Genomic DNA, 17,090 nt, shown 5'->3' with positions numbered 1-17,090 from the left:
TGCCAATGCAGGGGACACGGGTTCAAGCCCTGGTCCGGGAAGATCCCACATGCCGCGGAGCAACTAAGCCCGTGAGCCACAACTACTGAGCCCGTGAGCCACAACTACTGAGCCCACGCACTGCAACTACTGAAATCCACGTGCCTAGAGCCCGTGCTCGCAACAAAAAAAAAAAAAAAGAAAGGGAAGGCCTTCTGTCCATGTTGGCTTTTCATGGATTTGGGGGAATTCATTCTAAATCCTTGGGTTTGCTTCAAGAGCTGTAATCACAGTTCCCTCGGACCAGGGCAGGTGGTTTGAGAGAACTGCTGGTTCCTTCAGCGGCAGCTGTTCCTTCCGTGGCTGCATTTACCAAAACACCATCCAACCCAGAGACGGTGTAGACACGACGGGACCGGGACTGGCCCGGGCTCCAGGGCCAGGGCTTCCCTGCTGCTGCTCTGGGCTGGGCTGTGGTCCTGACCTAGACGCATCATGCGGCCTCATTTCCTTAGCTTCTGACAGAGGGAAAGGGCTGGTTTCCATCTGATGAATGACGCCTGGATTGTTCTGCTGGAGTCTGGTGTTGAATGGAACTGTTAAGTTAAATGAAATTAAGTGAAATCATATGAGGCCCTAGAAGACTCAGGATCCTGAATTAAGGGGGACGCTGCCAGAATCTTAAGTGGAAGGAGGTTTTCGGAGCCGCCGGGGGAGCCTTCTTTGGACGCCGCGTCCTGCTCCGGGGCGTCCACGCGAGCCCAGGGCAGTGGGGCTGGGGCTTCTGGAGCCCTGAGCGTGTGGCAGCTCTGCCTGCTTGGGCCCCGGGCGCCTGAGGCCGGGGCTGGCTCGTCTCCCGCTGCCTCGGCCCCAGCCCACTTGACGGGTGGGTGTCTGGCCGCCCCGGCCCCTGGGCAGGGCCGCAAAGACCCTTCGGTGAACGGTCGCCCGGGATGGGGCGGGGGTCCGGAGCCGAGCGTAGACTCTTGTTTCCGGCAGCATCGACTGCGCCGGGATCCTGAAGCTCAGAAACTCTGACATCGAGCTCCGCAAGGGGGAGACGGACATCGGGAGGAAGAACACGCGGGTGAGGCTGGTCTTCCGCGTCCACGTCCCGCAGCCCAACGGCCGGACGCTGTCGCTGCAGGTCGCCTCCAACCCCATCGAGTGCTGTGAGTGCCGCCCCTCCCTGCCTCCAGGCCGCGCGGCGCCAGCCCCTGCCGCAGGCTTCCTTGCCAGTAGCGCCTTGGTTCTTGTGCGCACAGCCTCTGAGCCGTGCTCCTCCCACCCAACACCCGCGCCTTCCCGCGCAGTCACGGACACACCTGCACCCTGGCCAGGGCGCCCGCAGCTCCTGTGCGCGCGTGGTGTGAGGGCTGCCGCCGACTGCCGGCACCTGCAGGAGGCCGTGAGAGGGAAAGGAAGTTTGTCCCGAAGTACCGAGATGTTTGCGGTGACCGAATTTGGCTTAATCCCCGCACATTTCAGGGAACTTGAGAAAGTGGCATTTTGGCCTTGAAATCTGTTGGATTGAAGGGACCTAAGTTTGCAAGTCTGCCCGTAACTCAGGCCTCTGTCCTCGGTGGCGCTGGGTTCACTGCCCTCGGTGTGCGGGGACAGGCCCAGGTGGTGAGATGCTTCAGGCTTGGACGCTCCTGACCACTCAGCTCCTCCGGGGGCTGGGACAGCCGAGGCCTGGGGTCAGCGTCCCCTTGCAGTGACTCTGCTCGTTTTTGTTAGCAAGTCGGGCGACCGGTTCAGCTCCGTACGGAAACCCCCCAGTGCCCGCCCCCGACCCGGCATCCGGACCTGGGGGGGACCAGACCCTCCACTGGCCACTGCCCCAGCGAGAGCCTTTCCACCCGCCCTCCTCCTCCTCTCACCTCTGAAACACCGCCCCCCCCACCGGTGTGGGCTGTCTCAGGACACCCCCGACCTCGTGGCTCAGCCGCCCACCCGTCTCGGTGGGAACGTACTGGCTTGGTTCCTTGGCCTCTGACCTGAGCGTCGGCCAGACCTCGGCGACGGGGCACCCTCCCGCCGCAGCCCCTTCTCCGCCGCGTGGTCTTCGCCTCCTTCCCACCCCTGCCCCCCGCTCCTGTGGACCCTCACGTCCAGGCTCTAGAAGTCCATCCCCAGGCCGTGGCGTCTGCCACAGATGGCTGTGCCTTCCTGCCCTGTGGTCCCCTCCCCGTGAGATGGAGCGGGACCCTCCCTCTCGGGTCCCCTGGTTGCTGGGTGACCGTGTCGGGACGCCTGGCTCAGCCTCACCCCCTGCTCCTGCCAGACTTCTGCTGCCTCCTGCATCTGGCCTCTGCCCGTCCCGCCCTCCCTGACAGCCTGAGCTCGGCCGCCTGTGGCCCGCCAGCCCCTAAGCCAGAGCCCGCTTCGGACGGGTCCCCACATCCCAGCCCCTAGCTGGGGGCGCCTGCCCCGGGGTCTCCCTGCTGCTCCCGGCGGGCGGGCCGTGTCCTCCCCATCAGCAGCAGGACTCCCCGCGGCTCCCCCAGGCCCCTCCCACGGGCAGTCAGTCACCCTAGCAGAGCGCGTTCACTGGCTCGCACACGCGCGTGTGCACGCTCTCCACTGAGAGGTGAGCCTTCTCCACGTGGACAAGTCAGAGGCGTGGCTGCCTTCCGTGTCACTCCACCCCGGAGTAAGACTGTGAAGACACGGACCACGAGTGGCCACTCTGTTCTGTGAACCAGGGACGGGTCGCACTGCTCACCCAGGAACGCTTTGAAAGCAGGGCTGCCCCCGGGAGGGCCAAGCAGAGGGGCCTGGGCATCTCACTCCTGTTGCTCTCCTGCCCTACACAGCCCAGCGCTCGGCCCAGGAGCTGCCCCTCGTGGAGAAGCAGAGCGCGGCCAGCGGCCCTGTCCTCGGCGGGAAGAGGATGGTCCTCTCCGGCCACAACTTTCTGCAGGACTCCAAGGTCATTTTCGTGGAGAAAGCGCCAGGTATCTTCTTTTAAAACCGACATGGAGCCCTTGCTGTTAGGGCACCAGCGGAGGTTGGCTGGCAGGAGGTGGGCGCGGGCGGCCACGGGTGCGGTGCACAGTCCTGGGCCGCTGCACGCGGTGTCGGCCGTAGAGGGGCTGCAGGTGCGGGGCCTCGAGGAGGCTGTGCTCTGCTGAGGGGCGGCCCCGCGTCTGCTTGGCTAGCGGGCGCCTCCCTCGTGGGCTCCGACCAGCTCCTGCTGCCGGGCCTGCCCGTGTGGACGCGTCTTCTCGTTTCTCAGAACCACAGACCGTCCGAGGCAGGCGCCCGGGCACGGAGCGGCCACGGTAGCCGAGCGGAACCCCACTGGGGCCCGGAGACCTTGCTGCACCCCCGTGGCACCTTCAGGCCCTCGCCCTTGTCCGCACAGAACCCCAGGGTGCAAAGGCAGATGCTGTTGTTCTTTTAGTGACGGTGGCCCCTGGGCCGCTCTGTGCGTGTGTGCGCGCCTGTGTGGGCCTCTGCACGTGTGCTCGGGAACGGGGGCTGCAGGTTTGAAGGGGAGGGTCTCCTCCCTCTGGTGTCTGGGGAACCAGGCAACGAGTCTCTCGCTGTGCTGCAGGGGAGACGCAGGGGCGGCACGGCTCCTGCCCCGGGACGCCGGCCCAACCACGTGGCCACGTGGCAATAAGGGGAGCGTGTGGACCTTCTGTCTCTCTCAGACTCCGGAGTTTGTTTTTGGGGCGGGTTCCTTGCAGGGGGCTGGCCCCCAGGCTGGGGAGGGGGCTCCTGTGGGGTCCGGGCCTGCTGCCTTGTTCCTCTCCTTCTCTTTCCCAGCCACGGTCCCCCCCCCCCCGAGCGCCGGAGCAGGGCTCATGCTGATTACCGCAAACCGCGGAGGCACTCAGCCTCCGTAATGGGGTTGATTTTGTACAGTTTGCCGGAAACTTAAGTACTTCAGTCAAAATGGGCTTAAAAGTCTCTCACATTTAACTTGTTCTGCCTGTACGATCACACGTGTGATTGGAAACTGTTTTAGAGGATGGAGCAAACCTGACCAAGTACAATGGTAGAGGAGGAATTTGTGTTCCCCAAAAGCCCCTCTTTGGAGGAGGTGAATTCTGAAATAATTTAAGCTTCTGTGCTTTAGATGTGTGCACATGCGCAGTGCCTGTGGCGGGGGGGGAGCCCAGGCCCGGTGCTGCGCCTTCACCGCACGCTCAGCGTGCACAGAGACGTCTGGGGGGAACCAGCCAGCGCCCCTCACTGTTTCCTCGGCCCGTCAGCCCCGACTTTGACCTTGGTGCCAGGATGGGACTGTGAGACGTCTCCTGACCCCCTCGGCTTGTCGTGGGTGCCCGTGGGGCGCCTAGGTTGGCGTGGCTCGCCGCGGCCCGGTCACGGGGCCTTCACAGCGGCCACCCGCCTGCAGGTGGGAGCCGAGTCCTCGGATGCCCCGGCCCCCGTGCCGGCTGAGCGCCGCCGTCGCTCGCTGTCACGTCGGGGCCCGTCCCCAGCCCGCGCGCTCCTGCAGCGGCTCTGCGTCTGGCAGGCAGAAGGCGAGAAAGCAGCAAGTGGGTGGAGACCAGACATCCCGTGAACACGGTGTGACAAGGGACACGTAAAGAGGCGGCTGTGCGTCCTGTCACGTCGTGCTCGTGTCCGAACAGGGCTGTTGGCACGTTGGCGCTCATACTCGTGCCCCTTCTGAGTTTGCAGGAGGGGGCAGGTGTCCACACGCTTTCCGCCTCCGCCGTCGTCCTCAGGAGAGTGCACACCGGTGCTGCCTGGCCGGCTGAGCTGTCCCTGGGCTTCTCTTGGTTGATTTGCGGGGGGAGAAACCACTGAAGTCCATTTAGACTCAAAAGCTAATCGTCCTCTAGGCTTGCGAGGAGGCCGCCTGGTCTGCTTGAAGGTTCTTTCACGCCCTGGTTGGTGGCAGCGAGGCCGGCGTGCACAGTGAGCCTGGTCTCTGGCGCTGCTGGACGTGGGCTGTGGGCCCCGTGGCAGCCGCTGCAGGAGCAGGAATGTAGCTGCCGTGAACGCCGCCACGTCCGGCGCCGGGGGAGCCAAGCTCCGCGTCGCCACGTCCCCTCGGCTGCACCGGGCCGCGCTCGGAGCGTCCACAGAGTTTCAGCGTTCCTCCTGGCTGAGGCCCCGCCGTCACCTGTGTCCTCATCGTGGTGACCGAGCAGGGTCCCCGATGGAGGACGGCCCTCGGGATGTAGAAGCCAAGCCCCTTCTGTGGACGAGGGGCCCGTCACAAAGAGCCGTGGACCAGCCACGCTCTGGCTGCATAAGTGACAGGACCTTCCGGAACGTCCTGTGAGTCTTCTGAGGTCTTTATGTCCAGCAGGAGGCTGCAGGGCCTGGCCTTCAAGGTTGACAGCTGTGGCCTCCGTGTCAGATGACACCTCCCACGGTGGCCACGTGTGTGCGTGGACACCGGCACAGGCTCACATAGGGGGTGCGGCAGGTGCAGGACGCCATGGCAGGGCCACTTGCAGGAAGTGAGATGCTGTGCCCCGTCTCCCACTGAAGATCTGGGGGTCTCTCTTCAGACCTGTGCACGGGGGACACATCTGTACACATGCATGAATATTTGAAACAGCCTGACATATGAGAACACAGAGAGAGCGCCCACGTGGAGGTGTGCTGCCTCTTCTGGAGACAGGAGAGAGGAAGGCTTCAGAGGTTTCGTTGCCGTGAATGTTACCAGGTTCTTGATGCCGACGCTGAAAGTCCCCGCTGTGTGCAGCCCCGGCCTGTTCTCTGCAATTCCTGGAAACTGTGTGAAGCCTGTTTTGGCTTCTTCTGCTGCACAACAGACCTCACCAGAACTTGGCGGCTTCAACGAACAACACTGTTTGCCGGCCCTCGTGTGTGGCTGGACGCAGCCGTGGCCCCCGGGTCTCCTCCGCAAGGCGCCGGGCACCCTCCATGGGCGCCAGGCCTCCTCAAGGCCCAGACTCAGAGGGGCCGCACCGCACTGGGGCTCACCAGCTCCCAGCCTGCCCAGACTCGGGGGTAGGACACCCAGGGTGTAGACGTGGAGGGTCATTGGGCACAGCGTGACCGCCTGCCACGTGACTAGACCACCTCCTTGTCAAGCCTCCTACTAAGGCCCCAAAGCCAACACGGCCAGACCCCAGCCCCAAACCCAACAGAGACAGACCCCAGAAGAAAAGATCGCGTCCAGGGTTTCCTAAGACCTTAAAACGGAAGCAGGACTTGCTTCCTGCGGGGAAGCGTCTGGAGCCGGAGTCCACACTGAACCAGATGCAGACCTTGCCCGTTTTACGGAAGAGGATCAGAGTCGGGTCGTCACGGGGCCACCCCGGCTGGGTGGTGCCCGGCCGCCCTTTGACTTTTGGGGTCTGGCCTCTGTGGTCGGCCTTTGCCGGGGGGGGGGGTCTCGGGTAGGGCCTTGCGGTCGGGTGTCACTCGCCGGTCGTCCAGCTGGCACTCAGGCTGCAGCCCCACTGCCCTGGGTGTTGGTCCCAGGGGTTCTGGAACTTGCACAGAACGGACCCCGCTGGCTGGTGCGCCCCTCACACCCAGAAGCCAAGACTTGGTGCGGGGAGACGCTGTGTTCAGACGTTCCTGGCGCTGACCCGGGGAAGGCAGGCAGAGAAGGTGCCGCGCGTCCATGAGGATGGCTGTGGTCATGGGCAGCTGACCTCTGCGGGGGGGGTCTTAGGGTAGCCCTGGGCCGAGACGCCTCCGGGTGTGGGCTCGTGGGGCGGCGGGGGCGTGGGAGCTGCTGCCCCCTGGTAGCCCCAGCCTGCGACCTGCCCGGGACTGACCCCCAGTGAGTGGACGAGAGCAGCGGCTGGGCCCCTCTTGTCCTAAGGAGGCTCTTTCTCACTTTTTGGCCTTGGAATTGAGAGATCCTCCCACGCTTCTAAACTACACAACATCTTGAACAGGCTTGGGAGGGATCATGCTACCCCGGCACTCCTCTGCGGAGATGGGCAGACGGGCGGGGCCCTGTCAGGTGCGCAGGCTCTGTTGGTGTCAGGGGCCCGAGGGCCCTTCTCCCGACTCCGAGCTCTCCCCTTTATCAGTGTCCCAGGACGCGCCCTCGCCCCGTCCCCGGGGACCTCCCCTCCCTGCAGGGCTCTCCTCGTGGGTCCGCATGCGAGAGGCTGGGGAGGGGAGCGGGCTGCAGCTGCTGGACCGGGCGGTGGGCTCAGCGTGACCCCTGCCCTCCCTGGCCTTCACGGGCCCCGGCTGCACCTCTCCCTCCAGGGCACGGCCGCCTGCAGTGGAGGGTGCGGGGGTGTGCAGGCCGGTTGTGAGCCTTGCAGGGGCTGCAGTAGCCGGAGTGGAGGCGTCCTGTGCATGGGTGGGGTGTCACCAGAGTGCCCCCTCGGCTTGGCCCGGCTCACTTGTCTCTTCCTCCGGGCGCCTCCCCAGGAGGGCTCCAGAGAGTGGGCCCGGGTCCCTCCCGGGGAGGGGCAGCAAGCAGCAGGGTGGGAGTGGGCACGGCAGGAGGAGCGGCTCCAGGCTCAGGCCCAGCGAAGGCGCCGCTCTGGCCTCTTCCACGTGTTTCAGGACCTCGTGTAGCGATGCCGCGTGCGGCCGTGTGGGAGGATTCATTTTCCGTGTCAGCCACGTTGAGATGTAACTCACAGGCCGCACGACTCACCCGTTTTAAGTTCAAGGGCTTGGGTTTATTCAGAGCCCAGCACATGTGTCCCAGGACATTCTCGTCACCCCTAAAGAAGCCTCGCCTGTTAGCCGTCACCCGTGTCGTCCCCCAGCCTGGCAGCCAAGGACCGCTTTCTGTCTCCACGGATTTGCCCGCTCAGGGCGTCCTGTGGGCCCAGCTGCCCCACCCAGCAGGGTCCTCGAGGTCCATCCCGCGGGAGCGTCAGGACGTCACCCTCTGAGGGCCGGAGGGAGAGCGCCCTGGTCATCGGTCACCGTGGACGGCCGTTGGTGTCACGTGTGACGCCACAGTGGCCCGTGCGCAGGCCCCCAAGAGCACACGCGTGCCGCTCCCCTGGGCGCTCCTGGCGGGGGTGTCGGGCCTCAGAGGTGCCGCAGCGGCTGGACCTTCCCTCACTCTGGAGGCGCATCTGCTGGTCCGCGGGGCCCCGACGGCCCGAGTGTTTCACCACGCGTGGGTCGGAGGCCGCACCTCCGCCCGGCCCTGCGGAGGGCCGGAAACGAGCGAGGCTGCTGGAGACCCTCGGGCCTCCGTTGGTAGCCCCCGCTCAGCCCTGTCCCACGGAGTGTGTGCGCCGGCCCGAGGCAGCTCCTCCCGGGCGGCTGTGGAAGCCTCCCGGCCGTGGGTGGAGTGGGGAAGCCTTTCTGGTGACTCACGCCGCAGGGAATTCCCTCATGATTCGGAATATTTTTACTTCTGGGCTTGCGCGCAGTTTCCTACTGAGAAAGCCAGCGAGCTCCTGATAAGGCTGGAACACAAAGGGCCATTCAGGGCCGATCGCTTCCCTTCCCGGTAGAGGCTGAACTTGCGCACGACGCCCAGCCGGGCCTGTGCAGAAGAGGCCGCCCAGAGGCCGCAGGGCCTCCCATCCGAGGGAGGCCGGGGCAGCTCTGGGGAGTCAGCAGCCAGCGGGGCTGCGGGTGCCGGTGGGGAGGGTCCCCGTGAGACGACAGAGCAGGCCGTTACCAGCCCTTGGCGGCTCCTCCCGTCTTGTCCCTGAGCAGGGCTGCGTGTGCACTTCTGACCAAGGGGACACTGGCCTCCAAGAGCTCATGCTGCGCTTGGGATCCCAAGGCCGGCCCCTGGGCTGTGACTCAGACACAGAATAGGGACCTCGGGGCCAGAGCCCCCCGGGGCCAGGGTGACGGGGACACAGGGAGCCCTGGGCCTGTGAGTCGGGCTTCAGTGGTGTGGTTCAAAGGGTCTGCACTTCCAGAAACCGTGCGGGTGGCCAGGCCCGGCTGGCTCGCAGACCTGGTGCGCACAGTGGGACCGGCGGCCCCCAGGCGGGCGCTGTGACAAGGACGGTGTCCCAAAGGCCCGGGAGGCCCTGGAGGGAAGAGACCCCTCCCGCCCTGCGTGTCCTCAGCATGCACACCCCACCGCCCGCTCCACCCCACGCCTGTATTTCCCTTAATTTTTGTTCCACGGATGAACGTGCAACAGCGTTCCCGGGAGGCTGGTCTGGTCTCGGGCCCCTCCTGCAGGGCGGGTGGTGGTAAGGTGGACGCCGGGTAATGCTGGGCGTCCCTGACCCCCAGTGGCCTCAGTCTCCCCTCTCCTTCTGTCGGGAGGCCCGTCAGCCTCTGTCGACAAAAGACTGAGCAGCTGCCGACTGTTCAGGTTTTAGCGCTTAAAGCTGTTTTGGGGGAGAGGGACAAAGATGGGCTTTGTCATGAGAAAACTTGTTGATCTCAAAAGGCACCAAGGACATGAGAGGCTTGGTTACAGGAAGAGTAACTTTGATTTCCTCAAAGCGGTGGGGGGGCCCGATGGTGCGTCCGCGTCTGCGGCAGGTCTGGGCTGCGCCACGCAGGAGCCCGCGTCCCGGAGCGCTTTGCAAGGCACTGGGATCCTCCCTCGTTTGTCGGCCCGGAGTCAGGGCACTTCGTTCACCGAGTCCTGTGCTCGCAGGACTCTGGAGCGTTTGCTGCTTTGCAACGCTCCTGATGCCTTTAAGGGCGGTGGGTGTTCTTTCCGTTTCCTGTTATTTTTTCCTCGAGGAGAGATGGATGCGGGTCCCTCGGGCCTCCGGCCCGAGTCTTATCACCGAGTGGGTCCATCTGGTGGAGACTCAGTACGGGCACCTCCGCGTCCCGAGGGGCTGGTGTGGTCCTGGCACGTCCCAGCCTCTCTGTGACTCACATTTCCTCTCTGCTCCACCCTCCGCCCCTGCCCGGCCAGCACTGCCAGGGAGAAGAAGGAGATTTTGTCTAATTTATTTATACTTTAGGATTTGGAACACACACACATTTCTTCTTGGAAAACAGAGAATAAACCACAGCTCAGACCATCCAGCTGCAATGGTTTGTTTGGGGAGCGGACGTTATACAAGATGCAGAGGAAGGAGGCCCCTGTAGAAGATTGACATCTATTAATTCAAAATAACGGCCAGACGTAGTCCACAAACAGCATGCCTGCCAGAAGGGCTTCCCAGCTCCCAGAGCATGGCTCGGCTCCGTCACCCCAGAGGGCGGGCTTCCAGGCTTCGGCTCCCTCGAGGGCCTGGTCCGGGGACAATAAACCCTTTCTTTCACGGCACTGGAGCCTTTTCAGTTTTTTCAAACATGCAAACGCCACAGGGTAAGGTTAAAAATACCTTGTGTTTTGCATTTCTGTATCCTGATGCGGCAAAGCACAGTCACAGAGAGGATTTTCTTGTTCACCCGGCAGTTCCCCTGAGCAGGGGCAGGACCCGAGGCTCCCGGGCCCCTGCTCATTAGAATAACTCTGCTCCCGAGACACGCGAGGGCTCTGTCGCCCCTGTAGCGAGGCCCCGCTCCCACCCCGTACACCGCAGGCCAGACTCAAACCGGGTCCGAGTCCCCAGGCGGCGCCCTTCTTACCGGGGTCATCTGCGCTCCCCCCGGGCTCGCTCCCCTCGGGGACCCGCGCGTGGACCCCTCCCAGGGCTGGCGCTGGGGATGCCCGCTGGCACGTGGCCCCTTCCTGCAGAGCGGGGGTCTCCAGGCCCCGCCAGGTCCCCGCGCTCGGGTTTGGGTTTGAGCTTCTCCCCAGGGCCTCGTGGCCTCTCTCCGGCCGGTCAGTCACGTGGGGCGTCCCACGCGCACCGGCTGCTGGTGGGCCGGCCGGGCCAGGGTGGACCCTCTTGTCAGAGCGTTCCCGCCCCGAGTCCCGTCAGCCTGCACCCAGGTGTGATTTCGGGGCGGTGCCCGGTCAGGACAGACTAACGGACTTCTCGCGCCCTTTCTTGCAGACGGCCACCACATCTGGGAGATGGAGGCGAAAATCGACGGAGCCCTGTGCAAGCCGGTGAGTGCGGCGGGGCGGCCGTGGGGCGGCGCTCTCTGGGCAGGGCTTTTTACCGGCGGGGGCTCCGGGCCCGAGGCACATGGCTTCTGCTTTGTTAAAGCGCACCACCGATGAACATAACAGAGAGAGCGAGGAATAGAAATGGTTGGGAAACGCCTCCCGACATAAGCGCTCTCGGGACTCGCAGCGCGGGGACGACTGAGGAGGACAGGGCGCCTCGTGGGCTGCAGGCCCCGCACCAGGAAGACCAGGATGCACTCACACCCCCGGGGCCTGCTGTCGCCTCTGGCTGCCATTATCGCCAGGGCCCCGGCGGGCCCGCTGCCCCCCGGGAGGACGTGCTGTCCGGAGCCTGCGCGCAGCTGCCCCCCACGCCCCGGGCAGGCGGGCCTCGGGGTTCCGCCAGCACCCTTGACAGTGACTCCCCACCACTGTCCTCCCAGGGAGCGCCAGGTCACCGACGCGAGGTCACACCTCCGCGCTGCTGCACTGCCTCGTGCACCGGCCGGCGGCCGGGGCCCCTGCGGGGACGGACGCCCGCCGCACACGCCTGACCTCTGAGGGGTTGCTGCGCTGGCCCAGGGCCCGCCTGAGCCCGCCCTCACGCTCGGCCTCCCATGGCCTTCGTGGTTGTCCACGCACAGAGGGCCCTAAGGAAGAGCGATTGTTTCTTGAGTTGACGTTGGAGGATGTTTTCTGTCTGAAGTTACGTAGCTGCTCCCGCTTTCTCTGCATGAGTGTTCATACGGCACGCCTTTCAGTCTGCGTCTGTGTATTCTAAGTGGGCCCTTGCAGACAACGCAGAGCTGGCGCTTGTGTTCTTACCTGCCCTGACAGTCTCTGTCTTCTCGTTGGGGTGTCGAGACCACCGTGTGTGAAGTGATTATTGACGGCGTTGGGTGACTGTGCGCCGCCGAGCGCGTGTGTGCCCTGCTTAGTCCCAGAAGAGCAGTAGGAACCTTCAGGCAGCGTAACGTGCAGGCTAGCAGGTGACTTTCTGGGGACGTTCACAGCTCTTCCAGGCTCTCTGCCTCGTCCCACCAGCCACTCCTGACGCAGGTGTGTGGGTGGTCCTCCTGAAAGCGCAGGGAGTGGGGCTCATCGTTCAGAATCCCGTCCAGGTCAAGGACTGAATTGTGTCCTCAGGCTTCCCCGTGTGAACAGGGGACCTCGGGCTGTGGGGTTTGCCGAAGCGATCTAGGTGCCCTCTGCGCTGTGGCCGGGAGGACACGTGTTGGGAAGGAGGGCCTGGGGCCTGCGCGTCCCTCCGCACGGGTGGCGCCATCAGGAAGAAGCATCTTTCACCTGCGACTGAGGCTTTCTTTTCCAAGCACCGACCCTTTTACCAGAAGGCTTTTCAAATGGAATCAGAGGGAGATGCGTCCTCCCTGGCCCAGGGGCGACACCTGTGTCCACCACCTCGCTCCCCACAGGGCGTCCAGGCCTCTAACCTCACACGCCCTCTTGGGCTCCTCCTGGTCCCCCCGAGGAAGTGCTCCGTCTCAGGCAGCTCCACTTTACGACGGGGACTCTGGGTACCGCAGGCCCAGCAGCTGCAGAGCCGGCCCTCAGGTTTGCTGTGACAGACGCTGGCCAACGGCCGTCACCCCGAAACGGGGGCCCTCGGCTCCCAGTTCCAGCCCCACCGCAGGCCCGAGTCCTCTGCCCCCAGGCCGCAGTGCCGCCCACCGCTTCTCCCTGGGCAGGAAGGAGAGGCCTGCAGAAGCTATGCATCTTTTGGCATCGAAATAATTCCGCCAAGTTTGCATGTTCAGATTTTCCGTTGTTGAGTTTCCTTTTCCACTGTGAACAGTGCATATATTAAAGAAAGCTTAACCGTTGTCAGTCACGTGTTCTAAAAGAACCGTAGGACACGTGAATAATGATGTACTTTACGTTTACCATTTCATCTTTCTTATCTCTTAAATGAAGTTTACTTTCATATATTTTTTTCTAATTATGAAAGAGTGTCATATTCACTGTGGAAAATTGGAAGATATAACAAAGTATAAAAAAAGAAAACGCCTAGTGTAACTTCACCACTTGGATGTAGCCCCCATTAACATTTGGGCGTATTTCCTTCCATCCTTTTCCTGTCGTGGGTGTGTATCTACACGTGCACATGCATATACCTTATGTTGTGTGCATGTTTAAAACAAGGTCGGATTGTGCTGTATATATAGTTGATGTACTATCGTTAGCAATTTAGACAATGGGTTTTCTTTTTTTTACATTAATTACTTTATTTTATTTATTTATTTTTGGCTGCATTGGGTCTTTGTTGCTGTGCGCGGGCTTTTCTCTAGTTGCGGCGAGCGGGGGTACTCTTGATTGCGGTGCACGGGCTTCTCATTGCGGTGGCTTCTCTTGTTGTGGCTCCCGGGCTCTAGGCGCGTGGGCTACGGTAGCTGTGGCTCGCGGGCTTAGTTGCTCCGCGGCCTGTGGGATCTTCCCGGACCAGGGATCGAACCCATGTCCCCTGCACTGGCAGGTGGATTCTTAACCACTGCGCCACCAGGGATGCCCCCAGACAATGGGTGTTCTTAAAGCAGGTGACATGGGTGTATTGAGTGCCATTTGTAACCCTTACTCTGTTCCTGTCGTGACAGGTTTTCCCGTCACTGCATTTTCCTTCCCACCTCTACCTTACTGTGTATTTAGCCTTAGTGCTCCCACGAGGACAGAACTTTGTCACAGAATTTCATAGTCTGTCTAGCATATCAGTCTGCGCCCACATCAGAACACACGCCTCCAGCCTCTTAGAACTAATGGAAGCCGACCGTGCAGCGTGGAAGCTGCTCGAGGCTCCTTGCCGTGCCGGACATCCCGGTACTTCCGGCAGCCGCTCCTGTTGACACCTCCCAGCTTTGCTTCTGGCCTCGGCTTAGGCAAACCCGCTTTCTTTCTGTCTCTTGTCCCGGTTCCTTCTGTAGAGGTCAGGCTCCGGTCACCGTGGACCGCCGTGTCTGCCATCGTGGAGCACCAGCTGTGTGCCGGGCGCCAGCCTCACCTGCAGGGTCTCCTCATATCATTGAATCCTCAGAAAACAGCCCCCGAGGAGTGTCTTTCTCTTCCGGTTCCCTGTGCAGGTGGTGGAGCTGAGACTCAGAGATGGCAGAGCCAGGGCAGAAACCCAGACCCGTCGGGCCCCAGCCAGGCTCCCGAACACGGGCTGCGTAGCTGGGTGCAGACGCTCAGCGGGGGTCTGGCCGAGCGCACACCCCCCACTGGCTCCGTCTCCTTGGGGTTACTTTGCTCAGGCAGGAGACCTGCGTGCTTGTGGCTTCTTCCAAATGGAATGAAGCTGTTAGAACAACAGGGACACGTTGCCTGACCTAAGTGTGGTCCCAGGGGACGGAGCCCAGAGGGGGCTGCAGCCCGGGTCACGGCCCCTCCGGCCCTGCCACTCGTGTGCCCTCAGCAGCAGTCTTCTGAGCCCCATTTCTTCACCTGGAAAGGGAAGAGGTTGCCCCGAAGTTGTCCTCAGTTTTGGTTAAATATTCTTCAGATTTCATTATTAACAGGATCCAATCAATTTTGCTGTTAAATTGGGTAACAGGCTACAGTTACTCTAAGAAAAAAAAAAGTGATACCATGGATTTTTCTTATACATTTTCCTACTTGTTGACTGAAATCATATGACAAGAAACCTTGAAGAAACCTTTTGGATGTGAACCCTCCCTCTCCCTGCCTAAATCAAGGGCACCTCTTTGGCGCCAAGGACGGGCCCTCATGTGGACGCCCGGGCATCTCAGCACACGGACCCCAGCCTGCTTCCTTCTCCCACACGCGTGCTGCCCCACGGCGACCTGTGTTTATATCTGTACTTGAAAGGGCACAGTTTTGTAAACATGTCGCTGACTTTTCATTTAAAACATGGAGAGGTAACAGCAGCTTCCACAAGCCACCCTGATGCATCCGTGCCTGACTGCCCGCCCCTCTGAAGTTCGCTGAGTTCGACTCTCCCGTCCCCTTCAGTCTGAGAGGGTCATGGCTTGGGCTTTGGGCCGTTGGCGCAGAACGTCTCCGGCGAGCACTTCCCCTGGGTCTTCGTTGCCAGTTACCTGAACTGGTGCTCCCGGCTTCACCAGGAGCACCAAGTCGGCAAATGTGGGCTTAGTTTTCTGAAGGTCATGCCTTGGTTTGGGGGCAGAGGGGCGTGGGGTCTTGTGGAGACTTTCCTGCCGGATAGCTGGTCCCCTCTTAGCATCTGCGCTCGCGGCTTCTCTCCTGGGCCAAGTCGGTGGCATCTTAGGGGAAGCCCCCCACTTGCCCACCTCACACACCCCCTCAGCCCACCTTTCGGCTCCGGTGGGAGGAATCAAGGTCCCTGCAGGCACTCAGGGGGGCCTCTCTGAAGGGGGAACCTGCCGTGTGTGTCACACTCCGGGAGGGTCTGGGTGTGGCTCTGCGTTTGCGAGATGCTCAGCGCCCCTCCTTCTGCCGCTTTCTCACTAGAATTCGCTGGTGGTCGAGATCCCGCCTTTTCGCAACCAGAGGATCACCAGCCCCGTCCAGGTCAACTTCTACGTCTGCAACGGGAAGAGAAAGAGGAGCCAGTACCAGCACTTCACCTACCTGCCCGCCAATGGTAACGCTCTCTTTCTAACCTTAAGCGCTGCGAACGAACCCATGGGGTGCTTTTCCTAAAAGAAAATCAGGAACCCTGACATGTGGTGGTTGCAAACGGTGTGGTCGCGCTGCACGCCCGAGCTGTTACCATCCTGTTAGCAAGATCGCGGCATCGGTTTCTTCCGGAGAAACGTGAAGCTTTCAGTGTACTTTCCTTTATTACTCTTGGGGCTGGGGGCTGCTTTTGGGGATAATTACCGATCATTTTGCTGGCTGCTTGCAGATATACAACCGCCAAGGGGGAGAGAAGGTGCAGCTCTTCTGTACGCAGAAGCTGAGGTGGCCTTGGTGGGAGTTTAAATTCTAGAGATGTTTAAGGCGGAGAAGCAAATAGTTACAATGATTTTACAGGTGCCTTTAGAAATAAACCCTTGTATGAAGCCTGAAGGCTGGTGGTTGGTGTGATCATTAACTAACAGCAATGATTTCTGTCCTCGAGCTAACGTCCCACAAAAAACTCTTGGTTGGATAATTGCATCTCCGGTGACCAGGAGGCTTTCACTCCCAAACACCCTTCACTCGACCAAAAAGCACCTCGTTCAGATTGTCCGCTCACACACTTTGAGGATGGTGTCTTGGCCTGAAAAAGACCTGTTTACCTTCTCCACCTTTCAGGCTGTTTTCTGAAGGAGAACAGCATCGTGTGTTGTTTCGCCCCTGAACTAGTAGAAAGTTGTTTCCCGGCGCTGATCAGACCTGAGGCCTGGCGCCCGGGGCCCATGCCACCCTCCTCCAGGCCGGCAGGGTGTGTGTCCAGACAGGGCCGCTCCTGATTCGGTTGTGTCGTGTAAGCACAGCTGTGCCAACAGTCTTGTTATCCTGTGACTTCTGTTTCAAAAACTTGAGATCCGTATAATCTAGGCGGGAAACCATGCACTAGGACTAGTTGCAAAAGCAGCCGTGTCATCTTCTCAGTAAAATCAAGATGTTTTTGAAGGCTTCGCTCTTCTCCTAGTGTGAAGCGTCACGCACGACAGGCGAGGTGATAGAAAGCCCTGGAAAACCCGGGGGATAGCAAACAGCATCACCTGCTTTTCGGGCAAACACTAGCCACGCCTCTCCCGTGTTGAATAACGTGGTCTTGCGGTCATCACGTCACGAGCGTGTACGTGAACAGGCCTGCAGGAGCGCGCACTGCCGTTGGGCCGTTTGTGGGGAGCGTCTTTGCCCTCCTGCTCTGGGGCCCCTCTGGGGCTTCTGTGATGGGCCCTGTGCACTCCTCACTAATCCTGCCTGTTCTTGGATATGGCGCTACGTTCCTTACAGCAGAAAATCCTCAGTCTTTGTTTGAAAATGTAATGATCGTGTCCTAATTAAAATTCAAGCATGGTTGACTAAAAATTGAATGCGTTAAAGAAAACCTGGGCTCATAAAGAAAAATTACTTTCTAAAGCAGTTAAGAAATCAGCTCGAACGTCGTTTCCTGCAGTTCCTGCTCCAAGTTCACCTCCCACTTAACACAGACGCCCCCAGAGGGAGGGGGTCTGCACGCAAACCGGGCCCCCCTCTCAGGTGGGGTAGCGAGGCCGCCAAAGACACGTCACTGAGATGCTGGGCCAGGGCTGCCGAGGGGCCACCGTCTCCCCCTAAC

The 17,090-nt window shown here is 61.4% G+C and overlaps 1 protein-coding gene across 8 annotated transcripts in view; it reads left to right on the top strand.

Moving 5' to 3' along the window:
* NFATC1 (nuclear factor of activated T cells 1) overlaps nt 1-17,090 on the top strand; it is a 103,096-nt gene that overhangs the window by 44,929 nt on the left and 41,077 nt on the right. For 7 of the 8 annotated variants that reach the window (XR_014252070.1, XM_082418517.1, XM_082418519.1 and 4 more), the window contains exons 5-8: nt 979-1,151; nt 2,799-2,939; nt 10,812-10,867; nt 15,326-15,458. Coding sequence is in view for 7 of the 8 variants with exons in the window: in XM_082418517.1 (XP_082274643.1) it covers nt 979-1,151; nt 2,799-2,939; nt 10,812-10,867; nt 15,326-15,458 (503 nt within the window). In the remaining variant the exon portion in view is untranslated. Of the gene's footprint in view, nt 1-978; nt 1,152-2,798; nt 2,940-10,811; nt 10,868-15,325; nt 15,887-17,090 lie in introns of those variants that run through there. The other variant, XM_082418521.1, reaches the window with a different exon arrangement.

Source organism: Balaenoptera physalus (genome assembly GCF_965194825.1).
Source record: "Balaenoptera physalus genome assembly, chromosome: 12".
NCBI classification, from domain to species: Eukaryota; Metazoa; Chordata; class Mammalia; order Artiodactyla; family Balaenopteridae; genus Balaenoptera; species Balaenoptera physalus.
This window is presented reverse-complemented; position numbering and strand designations above follow the sequence as displayed.